The 25,696-nt window shown below is 43.9% G+C and overlaps 2 protein-coding genes and 1 long non-coding RNA gene across 3 annotated transcripts; all 3 read left to right on the top strand.

The window, feature by feature from the left end:
* Window positions 1-9,695, top strand: HAK5 (high affinity K+ transporter 5). The gene is made up of 9 exons (XM_039133465.3): window positions 1-505; window positions 910-1,132; window positions 2,189-2,437; window positions 2,728-2,778; window positions 6,122-6,382; window positions 6,487-6,539; window positions 7,788-7,902; window positions 7,995-8,249; window positions 8,390-9,695. The coding sequence occupies exons 1-9, from the start codon at window positions 314-316 to the stop codon at window positions 9,463-9,465; spliced, it is 2,475 nt and encodes an 824-aa protein (XP_038989393.3). The 5' UTR covers window positions 1-313; the 3' UTR covers window positions 9,466-9,695.
* Window positions 9,696-10,313: 618 nt separating this feature from the next.
* Window positions 10,314-22,373, top strand: LOC148703633 (uncharacterized). The gene is made up of 3 exons (XR_015976934.2): window positions 10,314-11,082; window positions 17,481-21,900; window positions 21,975-22,373. It is a non-coding gene; the product is annotated as an uncharacterized LOC148703633 (long non-coding RNA).
* Window positions 22,374-22,979: 606 nt separating this feature from the next.
* On the top strand, window positions 22,980-25,129 carry LOC103712363 (plant viral-response family protein (DUF716)). Its single transcript, XM_008798867.6, has 2 exons — window positions 22,980-24,051; window positions 24,130-25,129. Exon 1 carries the CDS (start codon window positions 23,074-23,076, stop codon window positions 24,049-24,051), a length of 978 nt encoding a protein of 325 aa, XP_008797089.1. The 5' UTR covers window positions 22,980-23,073; the 3' UTR covers window positions 24,130-25,129.
* Window positions 25,130-25,696: the final 567 nt, after the last annotated feature.

Raw genomic sequence — 25,696 nt, 5'->3', positions numbered from 1 at the left:
TGAAAATTAAGGAGCTAAAGAAACTCAAATATAAGAAAAAACTGAAAATGGATATTAGGAGTGCTAATGCAGTATGGTATTATGTAAGCAATTGCCTGATGTTTTCAAGTCCAAAACTAACAATAATACAAAAGGCTATGCTACTTCCAGAAATAAAATAACCGGTGCATAAGAAGAAAGATTCAACGAATATACCACAAAGATACAAAGCTTTCAGCTGATATTTCAACAAAAATAACAACTCAGGATTAAAATATTCATTTTCCAGTAAGCCTCATGTCTCCACTGCCTATAAAGCCAAGGCAGGTGAAAGATGGCTCGAACATACAACAAAGTATCAGATATGGCTGATACAACATGTGATGATGGTGGCAAAGGAGCGAAGGTTAGGAAATCAGAAGATGCTTTGGAAGGACGAAAACCATCATGGGGAAAGCTTCGCCGTATCGACTCACTGAATTTGGAGGCAGAGAGAGTCTCAAACATCCGAACCCATGGTGCTCAGGTATGAACTTTCACTCATGTCCAACTTTCATATAATATCCTCATGAGAAAGAACTGTGACAACTTTCTTTACTATGCATAGATAAGCTTAGCTTCTAATGGTCTTGCTTAAATTCTGATCTTGGACAACCAATATGTTGTTGATATCATAACTAATGATAGACTTTGTCAAGCTTCACAAAGTAGAAACAAATTTATGCTGTTCATCAACATTAAGATTTGCTCCTTTGCTAAAGATAATCAAGAAGGTATAAAAATGTTTTCAACAGTGAAAAGAATACAAATTTTAGAGAAGAAATTGTCCATCTGTCTACCCTTTCAAATTCCTAGATGGATGGAGACGCTTACAGATGCTTTCCTTATATTTTTAAAGCAACTTCTTGTAATGTTTAACTTCTGAAGCAGATGGGTTGGAGCAGGACACTGCATCTAGCATTCCAGAGCATTGGGGTGGTGTATGGGGACATTGGGACATCACCGCTATATGTCTATGCAAGCACCTTTACAGATGGGATCAAAGAAACAGACGACCTCTTGGGTGTCCTGTCTCTCATTATCTACACTATGATTCTCATACCTCTGCTCAAGTATGTCTTTATTGTCCTGTGGGCTAATGATGGTGGTGATGGTAAGTCTATCTCTCTGGCTATTGTCTGGCTAAATTGCACAATATACCTGAAGATAGTCAGTACAGTATTAAAAAGCAAAAATAATTTGAGAAGTGCATGCAAAGAATTCTACAAATGTTACACTCACTTTGAAGGCACTGCAAGATGACAAAAGTCATCAAAAGAAGGAAAAAACTTTAGTAACAATTAATCATTAGAACAGTCTATAAAGATTATTACAGTGGACAAGTGATTACACATCCTCCCCAGGATTAAGGTATTGCCTATACCAGTCCTGCACTGCTCAGTACATACCATACCGGTCAGTGACCAGTACACTGCACTTTTCATGATGGTTCTACAGATGAAGCAACCTTGTTCTGATCCATTCAGACCTGTATCAACCTTGTAACACTCTGTACTGCTTGGTATATCTTTTTACATTTCCTTTCTTTCTTTGTTCATTTCAGCCATTCCATAATGTCCTCTGCAGATGCCATACCACCCCTGTACAGCAGTACATAATGTACCAGCTTGTGAGTGGTACAGGTCTATACCTTAATATTTTAAATCCTTGTTGAATCGTATAAACTCCAAAATACCATTCACCTTTGCCTTGACTCTCCTTCTGGTTTGTTATGTTTCCTATAAATTTGTTCCATGGTAGTGGCCTTGAGCATGAACCTCTAATATAGCAAATCATCTTGACATAAATTTTTTAGGCATATCTTGTTTCTTTGAAGGCAATATTACTGGCTCACTGGTTATTCACTTTTCCACTACCTTATTGACCGAATACATCCACATAAGAAACGATTAAAATCCATATTCTTGCTTAGAAAGGAGGTGAAGAAGCATTAGATTTAAGTATGATGCTTCTGAACTGCTCAGGAGAACAATTGCTAGGCATTGTTCTTCCAACTCTGGAAAATTCTCTCATATGGAGGATTCAATTTGTAGAAACATGTTTGTTCATAGAAGATACAAGCACATATAATGATAGTAAAAACAAACAGAGATGATGTTTTGACCATTTAAACTCACCAATCTTGACTTTTTTTAAAATACTCTTATAGGAGGGACATTTGCGCTTTACTCACTGATATCTCGGTATGCAAACGTGAGCTTGATTCCAAATCAACAAGCTGAAGATGCAATGGTCTCAAACTACAAATTAGAGACACCATCAACCAGAATGAAGAGGGCTCAGTGGGCTAAAGAAAAGCTGGAGGGCAGTACAGTGGCTAAGGTTGCGCTTTTCCTCATCACAATCCTAGGGACTTCAATGGTTATCGGAGATGGAGTCTTAACTCCATCCATTTCAGGTGAATAAGACAAATTAATTGAACTTATTCAAGTAATAAATGCAAATATTTTGGACTAAAACTTTCAAAAATAACGGTAACCAGAAAATTGGACAGAGAAATTTTTAAAGCTAGCAAAGCTATGGTTGATTGAAATTCTTATCTACATATCTTAGTAAAACTTTTTATCCTCTCATTTTCTCCTTCTTTTAACTAGACATTTTAGGAAATCTGATGGCCAGCATCAGGCCATCATAGATTTATAAACTAGCCACCAACAGAAATCAATTGATTTTTTGGGTGTTTTGCAGTGCTATCTGCTGTGAGTGGAATCAAGGAGAAAGCAGCCTCCCTGAACGAAGGTACATACTATGCAAATAAATGCACCAGACTCTCATGTTGCTAAATCTGTTTGAGAAGCATACTTAGTGAATCATAGCAAATTACATCACCTTGACAGGACTTGGTTTGCAATTGTTAGATGTAGTCAAACCAAAATGCTGTGTGCAGATGCATAACATTCTTAGAGTTTCTAAAGAACAACAATCTAAGAGGGTATTTACAGAAAGCCCATTATTCATGTTAGGGAAGTACCTAAACATGTTTATTTTCAATTTATGGCCATCAGGGGCAGGTAAAGAATTATATACCTTCAAAGTCAAGTGAATTGATTGAGTGAAAACTCCATCCATGCACTCAAACAACAGATGAGTTACAAATTAAACAGCAGATGAATGATTTATGGTGACAATTCATCTTACAAAAAGGTTGATAGATTCTTCAACTATTATCATGCAAAAGAAAAAAAAAAGATTCTTCAACTAGTATATGCCAATCATTCAATCAGGATCATATAAAATGTGGACTTGCATACTGGTCAGTACAGGTGTATTGCTCGACATATACCACCTGTACTGATCTATATCACTGTACCATGTCAGTGTGCCTGCCTTGCCTCCTACTGCCTTGTGTCTGTATGTAGGTATACAGGTCGGGTCGGACATAAACAGGTCAGATCAGATGTAGGTCGGGTCAGAACATCATAAACTGTACCCGACCTGTTTATTAAACAGGTCAGAAATTACAACCCGAACCTGTCATGTTTAATAAACAGCTAACCCTACCCGACATGTTTAACCTGTTTAATAAACAGGTAACCTGTTTGCAATGTTTAATATTCACGAATAAGGACGAAGTAGGGGGGGAAAAGGAAAATGAGAGCGAGGGATCGCAATGCGCGTACCTAGAGAGGGAATTGAGTAACGGAAACGACGAGAATAGAGACCAGGAAGAGATCTTGAAACGTCTTGGTGAAGGACTTTCGGGCAAGGGGAAAGTTAGGAATTCTTCTATCGACAATAACCAACAACTCAAAATATGGAATGAAGGAGAAGCTTGTGCTGCACTCCTTTCGCTTCTTTATCCTTTTGCCTTTGATAGTGGGTTAGACGAGGTACCAATTTCTTCCTTTCCTTGCAGTCTTTCGTTCCACCCTTTTATCCTTTTCCCCTCAGGTTCAGACTTCAGAACGCGAAATAGTGGCGATGCAAGCAAGAGTCTGAAAGGAAATAAGGGGTAGAAGAAAGTAGGAAGGTGAGACCACCACTAAATTTTATTTGAGTTCCAAGATCCCCAAGATCAAGAAACAGAGACAGAAAGAGACGACAGAAGGAAATCAGAGATAGCATGACCATACTACTAGCGGAGACGGGGAGAGAATGCACGGATAGGGCGGAAGGCGGAGGCCGTCGCCGTGGACAAGACAAGACAAGACAGTCTGCCGTTGGAGACCAGATTAGGACTCGCGAGATGATGAAAAGCCCCAAGAAGGCGGAAGCGACATCCCAGGACCCCGTCGAGTCGCCGCGGTCACCATCGATGGGGAGGCAGAAGTAGTCGGCAAGGGGGAGGAGAGGGCCGAGGCGGAGGTCCGGAGGAGAGAAGAGGGGAGAGGGACGCTGAGGGCATAGAGCTCGGGCAGCGCCATTGGACAAACCCTAACCCTAAGGAGAAGTCGCGGACGGTGGACCTCGCGCTGAAATCGGGCCGAGGCGGGGAGTTGGGCCAACCATGGGCCTTATCTTGTAGGTTGTGGCCCTTATCTATCAACCCAACAGTTAAACAGGTTATACGGTTAAACGGATTAGACATCTAAAATCTATATTTGACCTAATTAATAAATAGGTTTAACGGATCAACCTGTTTACGATCCGAACCTGTTTAGGCCAAATCCGAACCTGTTTATAACGGGTCGAACACGGGTCGGGTTGGCGGGTCGGGTCATATTTTGCCACCCCCTGGTATATGCAATATGTCGTGCATTAGTCACCAACAAGCAAGGACCATATCTTATTACTTTAAACCTTATTAAGAATCAGTCAAAATGTACCAAAATAACAGAATTTAGAAAAGGTCCAACAATATAACATGCAAGTCCTATAACTATAGGCACTTGTTACCAAAACTAACTATACGCACAGAATTCTAGTCTTGTGGATGTCATAAGTAGGCTACGCTGAAATCTCTCAATAGGTAAAACTATCTGCTTAAAGCACATGAAAAGCAACTGGGAACTATATGGCCTAAAATTGTGCCCTAGACATGGATGTTATTCCTTTTATCAAATTTTGCATTCATTTCTTCTTCAACTATATCATTTTCCAAGGAGGAATCTTGAGGAGTTGCTTACCAATTGTGTGAGCTTAAAGTGCAAAAGATCTCTATTTTTGCCAACTAGCCATCTAGTTTTCAAATTCAGAAACTGAACACCGATTCACGTCCAATTCATAGAAGCCTTGTGTCAGATTGGGAGTTAGTCAATGGATGTTTGCGAAATTAAACAAGCCATAACATGATAGATAAAGGAGAGCAAATGTAGATAAGACGTTTCCTTTGGGTTAAAGAAAGTGATGATGGAATTTAGAGCATATGATAACCTTATGGCATCCAGGACTTCGTATCCAAATTAGTTATCTTTAAGATCCTCATTGAAAGCTCTTTTGTTTTTTTGAAAAAAAAACCCTCAAGAGTTAGCTAAGATTAACTAATCCGTCTAACTTTAAATTTCACAACTGTTCAAGTGGCATGGTCGGCGGAACCATTCCGAACTATCCAATTCAGAGCGTACAGAGCCGTACCGGCGGCGGACTAGGATGGTTTCGACAACCAAAATGAGAATCCAGCGACAGAGAGGGAGAAGGAGAAGGAAAGAGAGGAAAAGAGAGAGAGAGCAAGGGAGGAAGGAAGAGGGAGAGGAAGGAGAGAGAGGGAGGTGGAGGCTGGCCGACGGAGGGGCGGGGAGCCACCACGCGGAGGAGGGGCTCCGCCTCCGGTTTTCGTATTCCGTTCGAAACAGGAGTCCCAGAGGGGGTCCATTTTTATTTTTACAATTTTTAAGTGAAAGTCGGACCCCTTGCCGACTTCATTTAATCAAGTCTTATTGCAAATGACATAAAATAACGATACTATTCAAGAACATCAAGTCTCATGAATTAGCTCTAGAGTGTCGGACTATCAAAAAAGAACATTAGTGGGCATAAGAGGATAATTTTATAAAGCTGCAGCTACAATATCTTCTAGGACTAACTAGTAATGAAAACTCAAATTTTTGTTTGTATTTTTTCTGTTCAGCCTTCCTACTCTTTCCAAGTAGTGCAGTTCAACTTTCACTAACTTCTAATCTTTTTGTTTGTTCTTCTTCTGCAGGGAGCATTGTCATAATTTCCATAGCCATCTTGATCGTGCTGTTTTCTGTTCAACGTTTCGGAACAGATATAGTTGGTTATTCGTTTGCCCCTATCGTGTTAATATGGTTTAGCTTTATTGGCGGTATTGGACTCTATAACTTAATCAAGTACGATTTGGGTGTTTTGCGTGCGTTCAATCCAAAATACATAATAGATTATTTTAAAAGAAATGGAAGAAAGGGATGGGTCTCTCTTGGTGGCGTTGTGCTCTGCATTACAGGTGAATGGGTGATTCTATAATCGAATGATTAGTTCTCATAATGGCTTTTTTGGCTTTTAACCTGCTTTTTCCATTTATGTACTAAAAATACCTGTATGAAACAGGAACGGAAGCAATGTTTGCTGACCTGGGTCACTTTAATGTCAGAGCCATTCAGGTATTGGCATACATTTCCTTTTTTCCTTTCACAGTATCAACTAAGTCTGACAAAAATTGTTGAGGCGAACATAGCTGCAAGTGTTTTATATATTCATAATATCACATACCTTTCAGCATGCTTTACAAGTTCATGATTTTATTCTCCTGTAGTTTGTATGAAGCTTTTTTCTTAAAAAAAAAATTAGGGGACTCCCAGGGTGTTACTCCTTTACACCTTAACCATATCTGTCTCCTCTAAATATTATCTCAGAACCCTCACTAGAATATAGTCACTATTTCTTTTTCCTTTTTTTTTTCTTCTTGAGAAACCAGAATCCAGTCACTAACACGATAAAGAAAGTTGGAGTTCGACCACATGGCAAGAGTTTGGTTTGGGTTAATGGGCAAAGTTAACCCCCACACTCTGACTGCCCACAGGGTTTTTGGATGACATAAAAGGGTTCATTTGTTCACTTAGCAACGTTCCCATCTGTATGAGCCTTGATTAAAGTGCCACATGTAATTATTTTAGTAGCAGTAAGTTTTCATGTCCTTAGTTATTTACATATTGGAACTCACTTATTTTCGGTTCAATTTCTTTTCTGTTAAGTTGTCAAGACTGTTTGCCAGTTTGATACCTATTCTCCTTTAACTTGGTGCTAGTAGACCGTGCTCTGTCAACCGTGAAATACACTAAATAATTTATAATTTTGAAACCTAGAAAATAAACACACTAAATTGTGGTTTATACTAATTTTCAACTTCATTATATTGTGTAGCATGCCTGTTAAGGAAATATAATAAGCCTTAAAGGACCAATACAAAGTCCTTGCAACTTATGTCCTAAAGTCCCTGGGGATGGAAGCCAAACCATTTTAGCTTTGTAAACTTCGATGTCAAGTGCCTTTCATCATAAATATCTCCAACAATGATCACACCAGTAATATTTCAAAAATCTTAGAATGGCTTTATGTGACTGAACTCAAGGCCTCTCCATGAGACAGGTGGGTGTCAGCTGCTTGGGCTATGTCCCATCAATTTCTATATCTTTTACTACAAAATATGGTATACTACATGTATGTTTCACTTTGGCTTGCAGGAGTCTTGGCTCATTTATTTTTATGCATACTGCTGACATGCTTTATGTTAAAGTTGCCAAATTTTTTACTAGCCACATAATTTACCTGAAATCCAAGGTTTAGAGATTGTTTATATTGGTTTGAGTAACTTGAATGATGCCAATAACAAAATCTCTTCCAAATTACAGATCAGCTTCTGTTTTGTTTTGCTCCCAGCAGTATCACTAGCTTACATTGGGCAAGCTGCATATCTTACCAAATTCCCAGAGGAAGTTGCTGATACTTTCTACAAATCAATTCCAGGTAAGACATCTAGAGCATCATTGGCAGCACTTTCTACAAATCAATTCTGGCTTATATACAAGTCATAAAGGATTTTCTTAAATTGTTTGCAGGTCCACTATTCTGGCCAACATTTATAGTGGCTGTCTCTGCTGCCATCATTGCTAGCCAAGCTATGATATCAGGTGCCTATGCGATCATATCACAGTCACAAGCTCTAGGATGCTTCCCAAGGGTTAGGGTTTTCCACACTTCTCCGAAATATGAAGGGCAGGTGTATATTCCTGACATAAACTATGCACTCATGATTGCCTGTGTAATAGTAACGGCTAGCTTCAGAACAACAGAAAAGATCGGACATGCCTATGGTAAGTATAAAAGGTCATATATTTGTCATAAAAATTATCTAACAAGTATTTATTCTGGTTTATAAAGGAAAATTTGGATTCCTGAAGCTATATAGAAACTTTGCATTACATCTATAGGATCATTATATTTCCCCATGCAGGAATTGCAGTGGTTACTGTAATGCTCATCACAACATCCATGGTCACACTCATTATGATTGTCATATGGAAAACGAACATTTGGTTGATTATGCTGTTCTTCTCAGTGTTCAGTGCAATAGAGATCCTATATTTATCTTCAGTCCTATACAAGTTCACAGCTGGCGGATACCTACCACTAGTCTTCTCACTTTTCATGATGCTAATAATGGGTACATGGCACTATGTGCATGTAAAAAGATACAAGTTCGAGCTCAAACACAGAGTCTCAAGTGATTACATAACACAATTATCCTTCAAACAAGATGTAAGAAGGTTACGAGGGGTTGGATTTCTATACTCTGAGCTCGTCCAAGGTATCCCACCCATATTCAGCCACTTTGTTGAGAAAATACCCTCCCTTCATTCTGTTCTTGTGTTTGTTTCAATAAAGCACTTGCCAATCAGTAGAGTGGAAATGCAAGAACGCTTTCTTTTCAGACAAATTGGACCAAGGGACTACAGAATGTTCCGATGTGTGATACGCTATGGATATAGAGATGTTCTGGAAGAGGCCAAGGAATTTGAACTATTGCTCATTGAACAACTGAAGCAGTTTATCCACCATGAGTACTTCTTTCTCGAAAGTGGACCTGCTAAGCAAAGTGATCCACTGCCTGAGGCAGCAAACCTTGCAAGCTCGGTGCTTGAAACAAGTGAAGCCAAGCCACAAAGAACAGGATCATCCACAGTGCACGTCGAGGAAACATTGAAGCCACAAAGTTCACCTAATGTCTCTTCAAGATCGATCCATTATGGCATCAGCAAATGCTCAACAAACTCTTCTGGCAGAATTGCGGCCGCACAGATTCTGTCAGTTGAAGAGGAGAAAGAGTTTGTTCAGAAAGAAATGGAGAAGGGGGTGGTTTATCTATTGGCAGAAGCTGAAGTTGTAGCAGAGAATAATTCCTCTATTATCAAGAAATTAGTTGTCAACTACATCTACGATTTCATAAGGAGAAACATCAGGCAGGGGGAGAAGGTTTTGTCAATTCCACGGGGCAAGCTGCTCAAGGTGGGAATGACATATGAAATCTAGATTGTCCAAAGAAGCTTCATTGTCACAGTATTATCCAGATAATGCCCCCCTGGATTCCACAAAAGCGTGATCGTTTATGGCATACTGTTGGCTGGAAAAGCCAAAAACTCTTGTAAGAATAAATTACCAGAATATATGTGAAAAGAACTCGAGCACACAAGCAATATGCTTCTGTATGTTTTGGACTCCTAAGGTATAATATAGAGATTAAGAGGCATGCATTTTAAACATATGAAATCTAGGTTCTATTCTAACGAGATTCATAATCACCTGTATCATCCACATAATAGTCTTCTTGTAATCCACAACAAGGTTAGCATTTTATGGTGAGGTGATGATGGATTGGCTGGACAATATAAAGCTCAGGTCATTTACCATAAATCCATGGGAAGAGAAGTCAAGCACATAATACAATTTGATTCTCTTATTCTGGACCATAAATTCTCCAATCTGCCTATATTTGCTTTATAAGAGGGGGCAGGCATTCTAATATGTTTGAGAATACCTTGGATCAATATTGTCTATTTAGCTTTCCTTTTAATTCATCTACCATTTATACCAATGATGAAAGAAAAGACCTATGTCTTCTTTTCAAATATTTAATCTTTGCAAGTATTTTTTTATATTTTAAACTAAAAAAAGGGTCCAGAAAGCCCAAGGCCTGGCTTGAGATCCGGCCCGAAGCATGAGTAAGTACCAATCTCGAGACTCGAGCTTGGAAAGGAGGCCCGAAGGCCGGGCTGGGCCAGGCTCGGGCCTCACTAGTTTCAGTTTTCTCTTGAGTTGAGCCCGACTCAAACCCAGCCCAGCCTGCCCATGGAACAGGTTTAGTATACCCCAATACCAACTCACGGTTTACCAATATAGTTTGGTTTTTCAATAATTATCACCGAAACATTTCACAGCTTCTTGCTCCTAACATGCTGTGCAGCTCATTTTGATCAGCGCCTGCATGGGAAATTAGCTTTCCATTCGCCAAGTAGTGATCTCAGCTTGCATGAGAAAAATATCGACCAAAGCATCAAAAGCAAAGCAGCAGGTATTTCTGCTATTGATCTCAGCAATTATAAATTTTGAGGCTTACACTCTTTCCATTTGCATTTCTCTAAAGTCTAAACAGCTCAACTGTTTCTATCAACCGACCAAAATGGGTAAGCGCTCCATCAATTCTACTCAAACAAGCCATAATCCTTCCGAAGCATTACATCAAACAGTTTACAAGCCTTGCGTGCATAAACGTGAGAGAAGATTCTTGTTGAAATATACGAAGGAAAAAAGAAATCACTCAAATGAAAAAAAATTCTTGACGAACTACTAAACAAGCTTCAGGGTCAGGAATTTACCTTTCGATATATGCGTCGGATCGTGAAGAGAGATCGCTTGCTCGAGGGATAACCTATGGCGGGATGGATGAGCCCATTTGCGTCCACGGGTGCTATCGACCTATTGTATAGTATCGGATCCGGTTTCTACTAAGTTCGGATCCGGATTCACAGAGAATTCGTGTCTTTTTTATGTTCAAGGACAATCTAGCCGGTTCCAGGCATCCAGGTCTGATAATTCAAAATATTATTGGGTCTTTTTGCATCAATCCTTCTCCTCCATGAGTTAGTAGCAGTAAGGGGCTCTGTGGGACCGAAGCTGGTGAGCGGGTGAGCGGGTGAGCGGGTGAGCGGGTGCTTTGAGATTTGTGTTTGGGGGGGTGATCTCTCGAGCATTTCGCCAAACACCTGCCGGCGGGGTGTTATGGCCGAAGCTGGGGGGACGCCGGTGCTGGGGAAGGAGGGAGCACAGAGGAAGCCATCCAGTGGGAATGCAGCCAAGCGCCCGTCGTGGGCTGAAGTGACGAAAGGCGTCCCGAGGCCCCCGGTATGGACCTGCCACCGAACCCCTTCGCGTGAGCTGGAGGAGCTGCAGACCCGGTTCCCGGAGGTTGTCGAGGTGCCGGAAGAAGAGTTGGAGGAGGTGCGGTCCGAATGGAGGAGTACCACTGTCCTCGTGAGGAGCCTGGGTAGGAGTTTACCGGCCGATTGGGTGGTGAAGGAGATACGGCGAGCCGGGAAGCTGGATTATGACGCCGAGTGCTTCACCTTGTCGGAGGGTGTCATTGCCATCAGGTTCGCCAACGAGATCGACCGGGAAGCTGCGATGCGGAATGGTCCGTGGATGGTGGCGGGACAAGTTCTCGCCATGGACCGGTGGCGGCCTAGCTTTGTTCCGAAGCCCGGGTGTTTCGGACGGGTGGTGGTCTGGCTACGGCTCCCCAGTCTGCCGATGGACTTCTGGAAGAAGGAAGCGATTTTCAGGGTGGCGGCGAGGGCCGGTACCCCCTTGGCGCTGGATGGATTCACTGAGCAGAGGCGGAGGTATGGCTACGCCAGGGTGAAGGTGGAGCTGGACGCCTCTGCTCCGCTTGTGCCCGGAACTTGGGTGCGGGGGAGCTCGGCGGATGGAGGGGCTCCTTTCTGGCAGGGTTTTGTTTATGAAAACCTGCCAGTGCCGTGTGCTAGATGTGGACGAATAGGCCACTCGGCGGTGGGTTGTGTGTTTGTGCCTCCGGCGGAGGGGAGGTTGAATCCGGAGAAGGTAAGTGGTGGGTCTGAGGAGGCCCGCGATGGGATAGACGCCTCGGAGAAGCCTATGCAAGCGGAGACAGGGGGGACCGATCCCGGGAGGCAGGGGCCTTTGGTCCATGGTTGGTGACGAATCGGATTGGGCCAACCTCGTCGGCGTTCCGGAAGAAGGAATCCCCGCGCCCTGATGCTGGGAAGGCGGCGGGGCTAGCGGCGTCCGGGGCCGGTCCGAGCCGGACGGGGGACGGGCCAGCCTCTCCGATCGACCTTGAAGGGTGGCAGAAGCCATCCAAGGTGGCTCGTCGGAGGACGCCGGAGAAAGACGTGTCGGAGGCGGGTGCGAGCCGGCCGACGGGTGGACCGAGTCAACCTGGTGCGGGTTCCGGGTCGGATGCTGAGTTGACTCAGGACTCGGGCCGGGTGACTCCCTGTGTGGGCCGGCTTGAAGAGCGGTCCAACGCCAGTGGGGGTCTTCGACTGGGGGGCCCAACTCAAGGCCCGATGAAGCGTTTCAGAAGCCCGCCCAGAAGAGCTGTGGGCGCTGGCCTGTCTACGGGCGGCTCGACGATCTCGGGTGAGGGGAAGACCCCTGTCCAGGCGAAGGGCCGGAGGCCGGCGGTGTTCTTCCGGCAGAGGAGCCGGAGCTCGCCTCCGCCCCTCGCGCCTGTTGGTGAACGACCCCCCCGGGTGGACCAGCAACCGGAGGGCGATGACGTGCGGCTGGAGCCGGCCGCGAGCACAGGTGGCCGTCTGGCGCGGTCGTTGTCGTTGGCGGCGGACATGACGGAGCTGGGCCGGACGACGGCGCAGACGATGGCTTCGGGGGAGGTGCTGACGGTGTCGACCGTTGTGGTTAGCGGCACTGGGAGTGGATCGGATGGGCAGGTGACCCCGGCTCCGAAGGGGAACAGTCCGTGCCATATGGCACGGGTGTACAGTGAACCAGAAGCTTCAATGGTGAAGGGGAAAATGGTGGCCTCTGATGCTGGGGAGCTGGCTCTAAAATGTGGCGGAGGGAAGGACTCTTCTGAAGGTGTAGGGAAGGGGGGGAGACTGGCATAATTGGCACGAGGTCGGTGGACGGGTTGTGCCATATGGCACAGGGCAACAGTCAGCATCCTCAACTTCTTGCTCAGCTTATGGCTTCGGCAAAGGGGATGCGAAGTGACTCACTAGGAGGTGCAGAGTTCATGGATGAGGATGCAGGGGGTAGCCACAGCTCCGGAGTTGGGAGCTGTGCGGGATCATTGGGTGCTTTATGAAGATCCTACTATGGAACTGCCGGGGGGCGGGGAAACCCTCCTTTGCTCCGGCTTTTCGTCGGTTGGTGCAACAGCACAACCCGGAGATTTGTGTGCTATTTGAGTCTCGGCTATGTGGCAGTAGTTTGCAGAAGGTGAGAAGGGTGATCCCACGAGCGTGGGGCTTCTATGCTGTGGATTCTCAAGGATTGTCGGGAGGTATCATCGTCACATGGGATTTGGGTCGATGTACATTGGGGTGTTTTAATGTTTGCTCTCAAGAGGTGATCTTGGTGATTTCTGAGGGTAACAGGTGTCCTTGGGTTCTCTCAGCAGTTTACGCCAGTACTGATTATAGGGTCAGGAGGACACTTTGGGAGGAGGCTACGCGACTGATAAGCCATGGTCACCCTATGTTGGTAGCAGGAGATTTCAATTGTATTGTGGATGCTTCGGAAAAGTTGGGGGGGAACCCTTTCACTCTCAATAGGAAGATCAAGGAATTCCAGGATTTTCTCACTGCCAATGGTTTGATTGACTTGGGCTTCTCAGGGCCGAGGTATACATGGTGTAACAATCAGCAGGGGCGGGCCCGAGTATGGGAGAGATTGGACAGAGCTTGTGCTACAGCTGGGTGGTTTCAGTGCTTCCCGGACCATCATGTCAGACATCTGCCGAGGATTGCTTCGGATCATCATCCATTGCTGGTGAGTACTGAGATATACACTCCTGTTCGCCCCCCTTTCAGATTTGAGAAGTTCTGGCTTAGCTATCCACGTTCTTGGGAGATGGTGAGGGAGGCGTGGTGCTCCCCGGTTAGGGGTGATGCTATGTATCGGGTATCCCGAAGGTTGGAGTTGACTAGGCGGAGGTTGAGAAGGTGGAATCGGGAGGAAGTGGGGAACATCTTTAGGAGGGCAGAGGAAGAAGAGGAGGCCATTTCCAGACTTCAGGTTCAGGAGGCACAGATGGGAGGTTTATCGGAGGTTCTGATGGGGGAGCTTAGATCCCACTTGGCATTGCATGACTCCCTTCTCAGACAGCAGGATACACTATGGAGACAGAAGTCCAGGGTACGGTGGATTTTGGGGGGGGACCGAAATACAAAGTTCTTTCATCAGTCCACGGTGATTAGGAGGAACCAGAACAGGATCAGAGCTATCAGGGGTGCGGACGGCCAGGTATCTGATGACCCGGTGGTTATCCGGAGGATTGTTGAGTGCTTCTTCAGAGCGAGGTGGACGGAGCAGAGGGGAGAGGGGGGTCGAGTGGAGCCGCCGGTGCCGGGAGTGAGGGTGTCGGGGGAGGAGGCTGCTGAGCTGACTAGGCCGGTCTCGGTGGAGGAGATTCGGGGGGCGGTTTGGTCTCTTGAGGGGGACAGGGCGCCAGGGCCGGATGGCTTTCCACCGCTCTTCTTCCGTAGGTACTGGAGGATAGTGGGACAGGATGTGACGGCGGCCATACAGCAGTTCTTTACTTCAGCAGTGATGTCCTCGGATTGGCAGCGGACTTTCATTACCCTGATACCGAAACGGCAGGATGCCTCTGAGCCGGGTCACTTTCGACCGATTAGCCATTGTACCACTTTGTACAAGGCTACGGCGAAGATTCTTGCTGTCAGGTTGAGGGATGTTCTGCCGAGGTTGATCAGTCCGGAGCAGGGTGCTTTCATAGGTGGTCGGAGTATATCCGACAATGTGATGATAGCCCAGGAGTTCATGTTTGATTTGGAGAGGGCTCCGATGAGGAGAAGCTTGATGGGAGTCAAGCTAGATATGGAGCGGGCCTATGATAGGATGTGCTGGGAGTTTCTATATCAGTCCCTGCTGGGGTTTGGTTTTCCTGGGGTGTGGATTCAGTGGATCATGGGCTGTGTCAGGACTCCCTCTTTTGCCATCTTGGTGAATGGCACGCCTTCTAGCTATTTTGTGTCTACGGGAGGGCTACGACAGGGGTGCCCCCTATCCCCTTATCTGTTTATTCTATGTGCGGATGCACTATCCAGAGCTCTGCATCAGGTTGTGCTTGCCCAGGAGCTGGAGATTTACAGGCCCGCGCTGGATGCCCCACCGATTTCACATTTGCTCTTTGCGGATGACTGTCTGCTGCTAGCCCGTGCGACGTGCCGAGATGCTTTGGTTCTTACTAGAGTCCTTCAGGACTATTGTGCTATGTCTGGTCAGAGAGTCAACTTTTCGAAATCTGCTGTGTGCTTTAGCCCATCGACCAGACAGGAGATGAGACATTCTATTAGGGAGATCTTGGGGATAGGTGAGCAGGATGGCACGATGAGATACTTGGGAGTCCCGCTCTCTGGCCGGCGCTTGCGTGGGGGTGACTGTTCCTATCTGGAGACCAGCATTAGGCAGAGGTTGGAGGGTTGGCAGATGCGTTCTCTATCTATGATGGGGCGGATTACTCTGGTTAGGTCAGTTCTCTCCTCGATTCCTGTTTATTTACTTTCCCATTCTATTACTCCAGTGTCGACCATGAGGAATATTGAGCAGCTGGTTAGGAACTTTATTTGGGGTAGGCAAGGTGGTAGAGGTGGTATTCATTTGCTGGCATGGGAGGTGGTGTGCCAGCCTACCAGATGTGGTGGTTTAGGGGTGCAGTCCCTGTTGGTGCGGAGGGAGGCTCTAGCGGCACGCCATGCAGCTAGGTTTGTTATGGAGCCCGATAGTTTGTGGTCCTCACTGATGAGGGCCAAGTATGGCGTTCTGGGGCCCGGAGTGCGAGCGACCCGTTCTCATTCCCCGGTGTGGAGGGAGATGTGTGCTAGAGCTGGGGTGGTCCTTTCGGAGATCAGATGGGCGATTGGTGATGGACGCTCTATTGATATATTGGAGGACTGTTGGGTGACTGCAGTGCCGATCAGTCGCATGCCGACCATGGTGGATACGGTGCGATTAGCAGGCCGGAGGGTTAGCGACCTGTTGGACTCAGAGGAGGGTAGGTGGAGGGAGGGATTGATCCGAGAGGCGTTTGGGGCTCAGTTGGCTGAGACGATTTTGGGCCTCCAGGTGCCATTTCAGGGGGAGACTGACAGGTTGGTCTGGATGCCGTCGGGCCGATCACAGGTGCGAGCCAGGGACCTTCAGGCTTTGTTCAGGGGGGAGCCAGCGAGAGTGATTGAGGGAGGTTGGATCTGGCGGATGAGGATTCACCCGAGGGTTGCGCTGTTTTTATGGAAGGTGGCTTGGGGCTGCCTCCCTACCAGGAGTACACTAGTCAGGCGGGGTGTTCGGGTTCCTCAGGAGTGCGAGGTGTGCTCGGATACAGAGGAGACTATTCGACATGTTCTACTACACTGCCATAGGGCTAGGGAGATTTGGAGGCGCTCTCCTGTTCCTATTCATCACTCGGTAGAGACGGCTCAGGATTTGTTGCACTTACTGCGAGCCTCGGTGCGGAGCCCTATGTTCGCAGAGGCAGGGATACTCAGAGCGTATCTGGCCTACCATATTTGGTTGGACCGGAACGCTCGTCTGTTTGAGGGTAGGAGGCTCTCGGCGATGATGGTGGTGGAGAGAGCTGTTCTTCAGGCGGAGGAGGTCCTCTCCTGCATGGCCTCGTCTTCACTTGGGCCTACTAGGGACATCTGGGGTATCCGTAGTGCTGTTTCAGCGCCGAGTTTTGCAGTGGTTTCTTGGGTACCCCCACCCCCTGGTTATCTCAAAGTGAATTTCGATGGCAGTGTGGCGAGGTATGGGAGGTCAGGTGGAGTCGGCTTTGTTATCGGGGACCACCATGGGAGGTTGATTGCAGCGGGTGGCCGGGGCTCGACAGGGCTCTCGGTTGTGGGAGCAGAGCTTTGGGCAGCATGGGCCGGCATCTCCTACGTGAGGCGGGTGCTCGGGGCCGGGCGGGTGCTTCTTGAGGGGGACTCGTCTATTGTTATAGATTGGATCCGGGGGGCGGATAGATATGGAGATGGCCACCCACTTATTCGGGAGACTCGCAGGCTGGCTATGGCGATGGAGGAGTTTCAGGCAGTACATGTTTTTCGGGAGGCGAACAGGGCAGCAGACTGGGTCGCCTCCTATGCTGCACGGCATTCTGGGGAGTTATGTTGGTCATCCACGGCAGAACTCCCGCCTGATCTGTATCTTTTGCTTTTTTCTGATTTGGCAGGATGTACTCAAGTTAGAGCTATATGAATTGCCGTTTTAACCAAAAAAAAAAAAAAAAAAAAAAAAAGAAAAAAAGCAGGCAATATCTGACAGACTGAAATGTCCCAAGCTCTCACATATCAGACCTTATGATGGCAGGGTAAAACCGATATTAATCGCAGATAACTTCTCTGTCACAACTAACTAAAAATGTTGATTTCTGGTGAAATATATTTCAAAGAATCATCTTAAGTACTTAATGATCAAAGATCTCACAGAAAATGTAAAAAAGCAAAGAAAAGCAACAGTATCGTCCTCACAAAATGATAATTTTGGTCTAACTAAATATTGCAGTTTGAAGTCATCATGCAATCCACCTCTTAAACACAGGACTACATTGATTTTGTCTTGCTCATAGCAGCTTATTGAGCAATTCATGTGATAAACCCAGGTGGATTTATGTTTTCCATGACTATTTCTATACCAGTTCCTCTTTCTCCTAAATATTTCTTTCTTTCTTTCTTTCTTTCTTTTAAAAAATGCAATGTTTCCTATCAGTGATCCTTAGTGAATGCTTTCTTTCTTTATCCTGGTGCGACCTGACAATACCTTGCAGGCACGCTATTTATATGGATGTTATTCCTTGTGTTTCCTCAAATTCAAGGAAGAGCAATGTTCTTTGACTTGTGGATTTTCATATTGTTTTATTTTTTTCTAAGCACACTAATAGCCAAATAAATTTGATTCCTGCCACTTCTTGGCATTTATTAGTGTATTTATCGAAAAATCATAAAATGAAGTCTTGGTGGTAAATTCCACCATCTTATCTTTTGTTTCAAGAAATATCAAAAGTCATCATGCAATTTTGCTAATTTTTTATCTGTTCTTTTTATTTGATTTATTTATTTGACTGCAGTATCTATCAGAAGTATAACCGCATAATGTTCTGGGTTCTTGTTCTCTCAATTGTTTATTCTTTTTCTTTGGTTTATATATTTGACTGAACTGTCTATCAGAAGTAGAATACCACATAATGTTATGGATTCTAGTTTATGACAAAACATTTCTTTGCACTTCGTGGAGTTTTGCTTGGCTAATTAGTGAGGTACCCTACCTTTAAATTCTATACACGGTTTCTCCATTTTCATTTTGGTTGACACCAACTAGATTTAGGTATGAGGCTTGCTTCCATGCTGGTTGTGATACATTCATTTTGGTAGGCATTTATTGATGTTTGCAAGGATTGGCTGAAAGGGAAACTCCAATGGATAGATTAATTTGTGGAGATGTTGGGTTGGTAAAACTGGAGTGGCATTTTAGCTTTCCATATTTTCGTGTAGTCTCTGCTGGAACACAAGCTATGGTTCTTGCACCAACTACTGCTCTAGCCAAACATCACTTTGATGTCATTTTGTGAGCGTTTTTCTCAATATTCTCATATAAAGGTTGGACTTATAAGCAGGTTTCAGGTATATCATAATACCAAATAGGTTTAATATGGAATCGACAGTAGCAAATTATATCTTTAATTTTTTTAATGCTTTCCCTTTTGGATCATCTACAACATATGCATGTAGAGAGAAAAACATCTACTGCCAGTTGGATATCGAATTTCAGAACTTTTGAATTGTTAGGTTTATTTGGAAACTAATCATGTTGATCTTGTTTGTCCGATCATGCGTCAACACAGTTGACAATGTCTACTCTTCAGTTCCAGAAGCCTGCTAATTTTTGTTTATTTTTTTTTGGGTGGGGTGGAAGGCTCACTAGACTAGGTAACACAGGTTTATTACTTGTAAAAATGTCATTAGGCCGAGGATGCTCTTCTAATCTTGTGTATATAATTTATCTGATTTCCTTCGTCTATTTATGTTTATCCTGGGTACTGAATGTCATCTATGTAATAGCACTTTTACCGCACGAACCTCGAATCATTTATTTGCAAAGTTAGAACTTTAGGGTTTACTTTTTTGTATGACTGCCCCTAAGACTTAACTATTTTAGCTGATCTTGATAGACTTATCAGATGTTCGCAAACTTATTGCAGTTCTTCTTAATGTCTTCTTTTCATGGTTGTGTAAATATTCAACAAAGAAATAGAGAGTTAGAAGACTACTTGGTAAGTTTCATATAATTAGAATTTCTTTTTTCTATATGAATGATTTTCTTTAGTAATACACATTTGGAACTCGTCACACTTGACTTTCACCTTGAAGAATATATTTATTCTTTCAGTTTGATTTCAATACTGCAAGACTACTTGGTAAGTGCGTATAATTAGAATTTTCTTTTCTCTATATGAATGGTTTTCTTTAGTAATACAAATTTGGAACTTGTCATACTTGACTTTCACCTTGAAGAATATATTTTTTTCTTTTCAATTTGATTTCAATACCAGACTCATTTGTCATCTTATAGTAAAGTCTTACCGGTGTTCGAGTTTGAGTTGGATCGTCGTGGCCAAGTTCTATCTTTTACCTCACATTATAGGTTACATTTTTTACACTTTTAAAAAAAAAATTCCTTAACAAAAGGTACAAGCCATATTTTTTCCTCAAATCTCTTGACTTCCTAAAGAATATCAGAGTGCATGTCACATGCCTCATTTGTTGAGCAATTTTTCTACACATTTGCAGATATATGTGCACACAGTCATCCGTCACTTTAAGAAATAAATATCAATATTAAGATGAAAAAACATAAAGTTATAATTAAATTTAAATGAAACAAGTTATAGGTGAATAGATGTCCATGCAAGTTTTTTATTTGAAAAATGGAATAACATAAAACATAGTGAATCTATCTATTTCTGCTAGTCTGTAGTAGGGTTTGTAAAAGTTTTAGTATTTTTATTTCGTAAAACGGTTTCTGATATTGGTTTGTTTTGCTAGCTTATCTAATGGGATAGGAAGAGGTCAGGGAATTTCTTGAGCAATCATTCCCAGATGCTTCAATTGCTATTGCTTGTGGAAAGGTTGGTTAGCTTAGTTAACCCATGTATACTAACTAGTGGGCTTTCCTAAAGTATTTGACTGTTTAGTGGAGTATCATACTGTCCATCTTCCATCACAGAAAACTAGAAATTAGTTCAAGTCAGTAAGTCAGCAGGCATTATAGGTTTGAAGTTGTTCCTATATAGACTCTGCCTGTTTTCTGTAATTAACATATCTGTAGTTTCTTCTCCAGCTGCTCCATGCAACAATTCCTATCTTATAGATGATATATTTGGAAACAAATTTACTCCTTCCAATTAGCAAATGCTTGAATTAATGTTCTCTTCTAGATATATCTTTCTGAGGAAAGTAAACCTATTTCATGGAACACATCATGCACCGGAAAATTATCTGCTCACGCCTATTGCTATTATAGTTTCACAGTTTGCACTTGAACTGGTAGGCCTGCTTTATTTCAATTCAGCTTAGAAGCTTCAGCTCTGGTGAATGATTGTTATAATTAGTCTTTCTGAAACTTCTATGGCCTTTAGGCATGTAAGTGATTCTGGAGCTTGGAAAGGGTAGCATGTCTACACATTTCTCTGATATTCTCTGTAACTTTGAAAGAGTTGCATGCATGAATACACGTTTCTCTGTTATGATTTTTTGAACCACTTTAATCACACTTTTTTTCACTGATGATGTAATAGAATGCCTAACCTGTAATAACTTTGTAAATGATATCTTGGAATGCTTGTTCTTAAAACACTTATGAACTTATTGGAAGCATGCTGTGTCCATCTCCTAAAATATTGCCAACAAACTCAGAGATGTGAAAATATCCTAGAAACTTGTTTTGTACCAGAGCTGTTGTCAAGTACATACTAAAATATCTAAATCTTCCCACTTAATTACCATTTTCTGGGTTATATTCAGTAGCCAGAAAGGCCACCTCAAGTGATAGATGGTCCATGATCTTTATCTACATTTTGAAGATCAAACAGTGTTTTGGAGCTAGATTCTAAGATATTAGTTTTCTAATTGTAAAATTATGCAACAGATGTCCAAATCGATGACCTGATATGGAATTAACCACATTTGAGTATTCAAAATTCTGTATAATATATTTGTGATTAGGTATCTTCCTTTTTGTCCCTAAATTGCTGGTTGAACTTCTTTTGGAGCTACCTCAGGAACAACTCAATTGGATTTTTCAGTGCTTGTCAGAACTCTATGCTGCATTGCCTGCTTTAGTGAAGTTCTCCAGTGAAACAATTTTAGAGAATTCTATCCAGTTCTTTTTGGGATTGCATTGTGGTGAAATGCACAAAAAGAAAGGGCACTTCGACTTTTTCATTGTTATGAATATCGAGGAAGCCCATATCTTGTTACTTCCCCAGAATCAACTCGACCGTCTGCCGACACTTGAAATGCTGGTGGTTGACACGAAGCTCTCTTCCACAGACACAGGAAATGTTTACTCATTCAAGCTTACAGCCATAGCAGCAGTTACACTATGAGGATTTTTCTGGCAAGGAGTCTGATGATGAATTTTGACCCTGATAGGTAGACGCAGGTAGGTGTTGAAATATTGCTTTAAATAATATTTGCTTCCTTGGTTCCTACTTATGTGTCGGATCAAACTTGCAGCATTTTGCCTGAAGAAAATGATCGGACTCGGTGTAAACCACATTCGTGATTTCAGAATGTTTGGCATGAGGAAATCGGGCTACGGCAACACTATCACATCCGCAACAAGTTTCACTACCAGATGGTTACTAACCTGAGAGATCTGGTGGGATTTATTAAAATAGTCAGAAAGCCTAACTAGATGTCATGTTATTGATCCTCCCACCCCCCAAAGGTTTTATATTTGTCATACGAGTGCTATATTTCAGCAATCCTCAGTGTTCATTGTTACAAGAGCTAGTAGCAGTAATATTCTCCTGTTAATTTGTTTAATAGGAAACTCTGTTTCCATCAACAAATAAAAGATGTTGCATTACACCAATGAAACATATTCCATCAAGGAGCTCTTTGGAGACTTCACATTTTTACGGGTCTCATTTTCTATTTGTTTTCTGAGCAGACTCAATTTCTATTTGCTAATGCTATTCTTCTAGTATGACTGCATGATGATTGCTTAGAAACAAATGAAGCTTATCCATCTGTAGTGGTTTCAGAAGCAGAACTTAATATCAGATAGATTCCTATCATCATAAACTTGCTCCAATCTCTTGGATTCAAACTTGATGGCTATAATCCACGAGATTGCACTAACTATTTTTGAGAGGAGCCCCTGATTTGATTTTGTTGGTACACGGGAAATCTAAAGGATTAAACTGATTTTTAGAACAGGTCAAAAGGTCAAACATTTAGAATAAAAGAACAACAGCAACAACAAAATATTTTTTTTTCTTCTAGCTACGCCCATCCATGAGCTCTCATTGGCTGACCAATCCCACGTCAATTAGCCGAGGTCAATTCCCTTGCACCAACGTCTAAACCAAACCAAATCCAACAACTACGCGAGACCACCTCTAACATCAAACGTCCCACTAAATCTAAATTCAGATTACAGACACGGTGGGCTCCACTTACAAAAAAAGTATGCAACATAGCACGATGGACAAAATGGGTGGCATCTTCCATCTCCAAACGCGTGACCTTTTCCCTTCCTCTTTCTTCACCACCTCTCTCTCAAAAAAAAAGGGAGAATTAGAAGAGGAACACCCAAAGGCTAAAACCCATGGCCGTTCTGGTCTACCACATCTTCGCCTTCTTCGCCCTGTCCTCCTACGGCCTCTACCACCTCATCTCCGCCACCCGGGCCCATCTCAAACACCCTTCCCCTTCCTCCTCTTCCTCCGCCACCCGCGGCGCTGCCGCCGCTGCCGGCGACTACTCCGCCCATCCCTACTACCCCCTCCCCCTCCCCCCCCACCGCCACCACCTCCTCCGCCACCTCCCCCTCTACCTCGCCGCCATCTCTCTCCTCATTGCCATCGCGCACTACGCCTTCCTATCCCCCGCCGCGGCCGACGGCCGCTCCCCCGTCCACCGCCTCGCCGCCCTCCAGTCCGCCGCCGCACTCCTCCTCTTCCTCCTCCTCGCCGCCGCCACCCTCCTCCTCCCGCACCCTCTCACTCCCGACCTCCTCTTCCTTCTCGCTTCCCTCGCCTTTGCCCTCCTCTCCGCAGCCTCCGCGCACTCGGCCGCCGCCTACCAGACCTCCGACCTCCAGGCCAAGTGCGACTCCCTCTCTGCCACCGTCTCCGCGGCCTCCGCCGCCGCCTGCCTTGCCCTCGCCCTCCACCCGCGCTTCTTCACCGCCGAGCTCGCCCTTGCGGGCGCCATCGTCCTCCAGGGCCTCTGGTCCCTCCAGTCCGGCCTCTCCCTCTACGTCGACGCCTTCATCCCCGACGGCTGCCACTGCCTTCTCGACGTCCCCGCTGGATCCGCCACCCGCTGCGACGTCGAGGACTCCCGCCTCCGTGCCGCCGCCATCCTCGACCTCGCCTTCGTACTCCACGCCGCCCTCGTAGCCGCCGTCGCTGTCCTCGTTTACGCGGTCGTCTCCAGGGCCTCCGTCGCCGTAGGGGGCCTCGGTAGGAGGTTCAATGGCGGGTCCTACGAGGCCTTGCCCACCTCCTCCTCCACGGGGGCGGTTGGCGATCTGGACCACGTCCAGATGAAGCAGCTCGCAAAGAATTCGACGCAGGCCTGAGTTGAGTCTCTTTCTCTTGCTCCGATCTTAACTAGTTTTCTTGTAGTTTTACTTAATGGATGGGATTGTTTTGGTTAGGGTTTTCCTGGGACGGTACCAAAATGGATGGAAATGGCGTGATCCCTTGTAGAAAAAAATAGGTTTTTAAAGGGCATTGTAGCTTCCTTTGTATGGATATTTGCAGCATTCTGAAATCCTTCTCGACGATCCTCTTAAGAATGGGAATTTTTATCTCTGGCATTTTTTCTTTGCCTTTTAAGCAAACCCTCTGTACTTGTTTTGTGGAAATGAAATCACCGAACTTTCTTCTTGTTTATGAATCTAATCTTTGCTGTTTCTTGATACGAGAACTTGGTGCTTTAGATGAATGAGTAGACGCTACTGGTTTGTGGCATACATAGTTTAGAAGGAAGATGAACTGCTTTTTTGAATATTTTTTCAACTGATTTACCTGATATAGGATCTGTGATACTTCTAAAGTGCAAAACTGTGATTATTTTTTTGTATTCAGTTGGTGTCTCACCTGGTTCTTAATATCATCATTGCGGTTTCATGAATATGCTTGTTAAAAAAAAATCAAACTGCAATGACCAATATTAACTGATTTTGTTGCTGAATCAATATAAATGGGACAAGGCATGCTTTTATTTATGTCTACTTTAGCCTAATGGTATCATCATGTAGAAAATAGATTCATATTTATGGGATAAGGCATATCCTCCATTATAGTAAATGGTTATTCCTTTAGAAGAGTACATTCTATGGTAGCTGGATCTGCAGTAGATAGGTTTTCTTTGTATTTGTCTCCCCACAAAACTATGTGGGGTGTAAGGGGAAACTGCGTGCAAAAAACTAATGGCATTATAGTGTCTCTTTACAAACACATAATATGAATTCTTTGGCGTTTAGCTTCATTGTTAGACAATGCAATTCTTCTCACTGCACCTAGGCTTTTTCGGGACTGATAAGTCCACACGCCTCTGTTACTTTTTTGACAGGTCCTCTTAATGTTTTTGTTGCATATTATTTTTCCTTCTTAGTCAATTAAAGGAAATGGAGTTGAAGATAGGATGATTAAGTCTAGAGGAGGGAGAGAAACAAGGAAAAAAATCTGAAAAAAATTGGAACTTAAGAGGGTTATGGGGGCTCAATTTATGTTAGCGTATTTAGTATATTCTCAAAAAATGCTAGCATATTAGTATTTTGAATTTTAACTTCTGAGTTTGACAGGATTTATAATATAGTTCATCATATAGAATATTTGATCTGCACTGTAAATTATGGTGCTCAAGTGCTTTCAGTCACTGATTACAATAGTGGGAACCACAAAATTTGGCTGCAGGGATGTGCTAGATATGTGACTAGATAATACATGTCATTTTGGGAAAGCTAGATGTCTGGAACTTCTGGTCTTCTGTACTTCTGCATAAGTGCCTGGCCACGGATCATAAGCTATCTGTTCTTTTTCGCCACTGTTTAGTATTTAAGAAGTGAAAAAAGTCCTACATCTAGAAAAGGGATAGAGGAGCTTCAACTTTAACTGTTTCTTGCTATCATACATTATCTGATTTTTGATCTTTCGACCATTTTCAGGCAACGGCTTTTTTTAAAGTTGGATTGAGGATATCGATATTGATAGGGATTC

This window comes from Phoenix dactylifera, chromosome 4 (assembly GCF_051530095.1).
Source record: "Phoenix dactylifera cultivar Ajwa chromosome 4, Ajwa_hap1_PhDact_Kaust_v1.1, whole genome shotgun sequence".
NCBI lineage: Eukaryota > Viridiplantae > Streptophyta > Magnoliopsida > Arecales > Arecaceae > Phoenix > Phoenix dactylifera.
The sequence above is the reverse complement of the archived record's forward strand: the minus strand, read 5'-3'. Positions and strand labels throughout refer to the sequence as shown.

What these genes read in the sequence shown, in the direction of transcription:
- LOC103712363 (XM_008798867.6), top strand. Translation starts at nt 23,074, where the DNA reads ATGGCCGTTCTGGTCTACCACATCTTCGCCTTCTTCGCCCTGTCCTCC.
- HAK5 (XM_039133465.3), top strand. Translation starts at nt 314, where the DNA reads ATGGCTCGAACATACAACAAAGTATCAGATATGGCTGATACAACATGT. An exon ending in TCCGAACCCATGGTGCTCAG is followed by an intron (nt 506 to 909) that starts GTATGAACTTTC and finishes CTTCTGAAGCAG; the next exon opens with ATGGGTTGGAGCAGGACACT. An exon ending in TTTCTACAAATCAATTCCAG is followed by an intron (nt 7,903 to 7,994) that starts GTAAGACATCTA and finishes AATTGTTTGCAG; the next exon opens with GTCCACTATTCTGGCCAACA.